This window comes from Fulmarus glacialis, unplaced genomic scaffold (assembly GCF_000690835.1).
Source record: "Fulmarus glacialis isolate BGI_N327 unplaced genomic scaffold, ASM69083v1 scaffold42937, whole genome shotgun sequence".
Classification (NCBI taxonomy): domain Eukaryota; kingdom Metazoa; phylum Chordata; class Aves; order Procellariiformes; family Procellariidae; genus Fulmarus; species Fulmarus glacialis.
In genome coordinates, this window is record NW_009225856.1 from 1 (window position 1) to 5,839 (window position 5,839).

General features: G+C 39.7%; 1 protein-coding gene across 1 annotated transcript in view; it reads left to right on the plus strand.

Annotated features, from left to right (window-relative positions):
- Positions 1-532: 532 nt before the first annotated feature.
- NGLY1 (N-glycanase 1) overlaps positions 533-5,839 on the plus strand; it is a 23,078-nt gene continuing 17,771 nt past the window's right edge. Inside the window, exons 1-3 of the mRNA XM_009582617.1 lie at positions 533-723; positions 1,157-1,277; positions 3,312-3,554. Coding sequence (XP_009580912.1) covers positions 533-723; positions 1,157-1,277; positions 3,312-3,554 — 555 coding nt within the window. The remainder of the gene's footprint in view (positions 724-1,156; positions 1,278-3,311; positions 3,555-5,839) is intronic.

The following is a 5,839-nucleotide window of genomic DNA, read 5'->3' on the forward strand; positions in this document are numbered from 1 at the left end:
CGGGCAGCAGCGGCGTGGCGAGTCCGGCGCTTTGTCTGGCGTCTTTCAGAAACAGCAATTCCTGTTGGGTTACTAACGCAGCTTGAGAAGCAATTTATCATAGAATACTCACACGCAGCAGTTTATTTCTGGGCTTACAGACAGGGCCATCTCAAAGATGAGCCATGTGAGTCAATTTTGTTATGTAATACAGAAGCTCAAAAACATCTCGCTTCTTTTTGTCATTATTTAAAACTAAGATTACTTTTCACGTAAGCGTGTAGTGGCTCCCGGTTTTTTTTTCTTTTTTTTTTCTTGTTGGGTTTTGAGGGCTTGTTTTTTGAGTTGAACATAAAAGCCTGCATTGGCCCTGGTTCTGCAAGCATTTAAGCACCGAAAAATTAGTGGATGCATAACAAGTAATACTAAAATAGTAACTTGGTTTTTCTGTTGCCTTTCTCTTCTAACTCAGTAAGATTGGTATCAAGACTTATTTATAGTTGAATTTTTGCGAGGTGGCTCTGGAGGGTGTATAACCACACCAACATGTATGATGGACCTTGATGTCTTCAAGGAACTCAAGATGTACGAGCAGCCCCTCCCTGGTCTATCTGTGGTTTGTCAACCACTTGCAAAAACTGTGCTGTGTAACAGAGAACAGTGGGTCCTGGGCTGGCTCCTTTTAAAGAAAGAGGCAGGAGAAGAAGGTTTAGAAGAGTTGAAAGAGGAAAGGGAAACTGAGAGGTAGCCCTTCAAGAAGTAAAGAGACCACAGTCGTTTCACCCACGTACCAGGGAATTTAGCATAGCTTCTGTAGCAGGCCTAAAACCATCCAGCATCGAGCTGAGGAGTTCAATTAGAATGCTGGGGGGCAGGGGGCGTGAAGTTGTCTGTAAGTGTCACTGCAGACTAAGCCCTGCTGGCTAGGACTACAAAACACATATTTATGAACTTTGTTGCAAACTAAATTTTAGAACCAATTTTGTAACTGTCAAAGTTAAATGCAGAAGGATGTGAATTAAGTCACAGTTGTAGATAGGTTTAATGTTCTGCCTACATGGTGTGAATGAAACTAAACTTTTAAAAAATCTCCTGTGAATGACTAATGCTGCTTAGTACAGTTACCCAGCTTTTAAGTGTTTACGTAATTTGCAAACATAATTGAAATTTTCAATTTCTTCAGGAATCCTTACGAAGAAAAATATAGATTAATTCGGATTGGAAATCCAGCATTTTCCACGAGGCTGTTGCCTGTCAGAGGAGCAGTTGAATGTTTATTTGAGATGGGGTTTCAAGAGGTGAGTATAATTTAGTCATTTCTGATGTCTTCTTCAGTTTACACACTAAAATTTAAAATTGGATTTTTTTTCCTCCTTTGCTTTCTCCAGTTGCAAGGCATTACATTTGAAGCCAATTGCTATTTTCTTAATTTTCTTTCAATCCTTGTTTGCAATTATCTGCAGTTAACCAACAGAAAATGTAGACGAGGCTACTTCAGAAATCTGGTGGAGCTAGAGCTAAGCTGATCTGTGATAAGATTGGTTTTCTGCTGTTCAGGCGCACTACTAGTTTGCTTAATGGCCAGATACGTATCCATACTGGCACAAAGGAAATGGTGGGAAACAGGGTGAAAACCCTTTCTCTTAGTAGCAGCTCACTGTTAGGTGGACATCAGGCTGCATCATCAGACAGTAGTTTCCATAGTGTAAATCTGTGCATTGAAATTGTCATTTGGAAGGGGAAGAAGAAAAAAAAAAAAAGTCCTGCTCTTCTGCTGCTTGTTCCTACCATCAGTAGGGCTTGTGTGGCCCCATAGTGAGTTAGATAAGGGAAGCTGATCTGATTAAAAATTAATCCCCCAAAACAAAAAAAAGAAATATTTTTCAGCCAATTCACAGTGCAGGTGCAGAAGTACTAGTGTTGTCTTGACAGCAGTGGAGGGCAACAGACTATTGAAGTAGTGCGAGGGTGGGACTTTTACCCATTTAAAACAGTTATGAAACTGTATCCTGAAATAGTCTTGAGTGAATCTTGATTCTGTTGCAGTCAAAAAGATGTATTTCAAAGAATCCTTTGAGTCCTGAAATGGATACAAGGTTCTACCCTGTCTTGGTAGAACTTATACTGCCAAAGCTTGTTAAGGTAGAAGCACTCTTTGTAATTACAGGAGAGCTGGGGAGAAAACCCAACTCCTGTTTAATGGTGCAAAGCTCTTGCTCTAGCTTTGCTTTAATTTGTCTATTTGAAGCTTTGCTTTAATTTGTCTATTTGACTATTTGATTTGTCTAATTTGACTTTTAATGATGTGGTTTAGCCAAGAGGTAGTTGGTGTAGCTAATGAAGCACTCAAGCAGTAATAACATAATCGTTTTAAACGTGTTACAAAGTGCATGTTGGTTCAGTCCTATGGTTATTGTGTCAATTGGAGCTGGAGCTCACAAACTTCTCTTCAACTGCAATAACAAAAATTGTTCCTTCATTTGCCTCTGCTTGGTAAGCCAACTTTTTCAGTTAAAAAATGAGGACTCTTCTGCTGGATTAATACATTCCATTTAGTTTTGTGGTGATTGTAACTGTTAAAGTGAAGCACTGCCTTGGCAACGATAGGTGAGCTAAGGTAACTGTGGATAAACAAATTATTCAGTGTAATAAATATTAGCAGTGCGGTGGTAGAAACTGAAACTCTTAAAGTGTGAATGCTTCAGGATATGCATATTTTTAGTAACCTATTTCTTCATGTTAAATACACTGATATTTGCTTCTGTGATAATTACTAATCTTTTGTTATGCTACCAGTAATCATGTTACAATCAAAAATAAGAACCCAGAAATCAAGCTGAGTACAAGTCTCAATAAGAATAATATTTCCTATCTGAAAACTTATAAAACCTAAGAGATACCGGTATAGAATAATTCTCAGCAGATGCCATTCTAGAGGCTTCTTCCCCCAACATTGGCTATCCTCCTGTGTTGCCTAGCGTTTCACTGCCGTACTGTGGGAACTGAGCATTTGTTGTTCATTTCTGTTGTTGCTGCTTTCTCTACCAAACCATAATTGCGTTGTCCATGTGTGGCTCTGCAAAATAAGTTACTGACAAAAGCATGTTGTTATGAGCCCTTTTTCTCTAGACTGACTGTAGGTTCTTGATCTAATAGCTTCTGCTCTGAGGGACCTATAAGCTTCTGCTGTAAGGGACCTACTCTGAAGGCTGAATTCTGCCAAGCCTTAGTGTGCTAACTTCCAGTAAATGATATAGCTGTTAACTACAGATAAAAACCACTGACTAGCTTAGACCTGCATTAACTGCTGAATTAATTTGTCTAAATTTCAGGGAGAAACTCACCTGGTTTTCCCTAAGGAAGCTTCGATTGAGCAGCTACGTAAAATCAGAGACTTAATTGCTGGAGAGAGGAGTAGCAGGCTGAATGAGACAAATCAAATCCACAGATTAGGATCCTCTGAAACTGTGGGCAGCACTCAGACAGTTGCACATCAGCCTTCAAGACCTGCTAACTCTGTTCTTGCCCCTGCCCGTCAGCAACCAGAAACATCACTCGTGCAATCTCTTGAAATGGTAATTATAACCTGAAAACTTTGTTGGCGCACTGATCTTGAATATAAAGATTGAAGAAGAGTTAACTGTTGGGACAGGTTGCCCAGTGAGGCTGTGAGGTCTCCAAATGTGAACATTTTCAAGACCTGACTGGATAAAGCCCAGAACGACGTGGTCTGACCTCATAGCTAACCCTGCTTTGAGCAGGAGGTTGAACTAGAGGAATTTTTTATTTTTCTAATGGTTTCTGAAGTTTTGGGGTGTTTTCTTCAGTCTCCATGCAACTTCAACACGAAATATGCCATAAGTAGAATATTAGCAAAAGATTTTCTTGAAGATGTCCATAAATGTTTTATTGATCAGGGTGTTGTGGAAAAAAATTTTGGTTTGTATTGTAAGGGAGCAGCAAGGTGGGGGAACAGAGGGAGGGGTTGGAGGGCTGTATGCTGTGTTTGGTATTTGAGAGCCAGCAAAGGAGCAGGAGCACAACCATAATGTTTATAACTGTTGGCGTCTTAGTTCATGCTTTATGACCTCTATGTGTAGCCTGTGAGGAGGGCTTGCTTTTTTCACATTCGACTGTTGTGAGAGACAGGAATTCAGCCAGGCAAGGACAAATCTGTAGTTATTTAGGCTGTGTTTCCCTTGTCCAAGAGGTTGAGATGAAGTTTCCTATCAAGGCAAAGGCAGAGTCCTTTCATCTGATGTTACCTGATGGGAGGAGACTCTTAATACCTCATACAACTTTGAAAAATGAAGTTATGCCTTTTGATAGAAGGTTTGAAGGATGCTTTGGTTTAACTTTCTAAAGAGTTTTTCCCCCTAGAACCAGTGTCACTTTGATCTCAAAGTTGGTGTAAGATGAGTCCTTCCCAAAGCTCGTTTCTCATACATCCTTAAACAGAGTTTGCCTCTTTTAAATGATATTATCAGTATATTGTTGGATACTGAACTATGACATACTATTTCTTCCCAATACCTACCAAGATGAATGGAAGAGAAATAGCAAAGCATAGATTGAAGTAATGGCTTTTGGGCAGAGAGAGCACTCAGTGACCCATCATCACCCCTAATGTCCTTTGGGAAAGGAACTGTTGAGGGAACTTGAATATTGAGCCATTTAATCTAATTACGTTAGCATGCTAGTAGTTGCCTCTAAAATATACTGACTGGGTTTATTTGAATTTGTTTGAGGTTTGGGGTTTTTTTTTTCATCTGCTTCTTGATTTTTACTGTTTCAGCCGCTTCTGCAATGGTGGTTGGAAGTGATTATGAAACCTCTAGAGTGACTTGCAGCAGTACTGGTTAGTACTGGAAGCTGTAAAGCTTTAAAAGTTGCATTGATCTTGCAATGAGAAAAATGTTGCAAATTTCAAGTTGACACAATGTATTCTGAGGGTAATCCTTCTCATGTATAGTTAGTCTGCCCTGACTTATCTTATGCTAGCCATCAGAGTTGTGGATCCATTTCTCTGCAACTATTATTTTTCCATGCTTCTTGAGATTCAACATGGGTGGTGGGACCAAACTTACTACAATTTAGAGACATTGCTAATGCAATGTTGGCACTCTATTAGAATGCTGTATTTCAGCTGATCTCTTCAGGGAATTATACTGATAGCTCTCTGAGCCATTGGATTTGGTCTGTATAGTCTGGGTTGATTGGAAGGAAGTCCATAAAATACCTTCTGGCTACGACTTGGCCATTTTGCTTGCGCAGCAGTATGTGTTTTGTTTTTCAGTGAATATACTGCAGAGGTATAGTTGTATTATTGTTGTATGCACTGCTGTCAGATGTTAGAGAGATTTAGAGTGGTTTTTGTAGTGCAAGCATTTTTATTTCTTGCCTGTGCATTACACCTGTGATTCATGGGAATCCTGGTAAGCACAGGGAAAAGTGGCTTACTTGAGACAGCCCAGGAATGTTCTTAAATGGTACAGTTCTAGGGACCAAACCTATCATTATTTTGCCTCATCTGTGTCTTTTCTGCATTTCGTATCGTAAGGTATTCTTGAGACTTGGAGAAAGGAGAGCTCTGGCTAGTCATTATTCTGGTGGATGGACTCTGATCCCTTCTTGGATGACATAGTGATTATAGGAGGAAAGAGATATCCAAATTTAGATTTGTAGTGAGGTTCACCACATTCTAGATGTTTGCATAAGACTTCATTGGTATACAGTGGCTTCCATGAAACCAGTAAAGCACTGCTGTAACACTGATGGTGTTTGCCAGTGGGAGAATCTGAATTGTCAAAGAATCTAGGAGACTTTCTGCTGTGCTGAGCAGTATCTCTGAACACTCTTT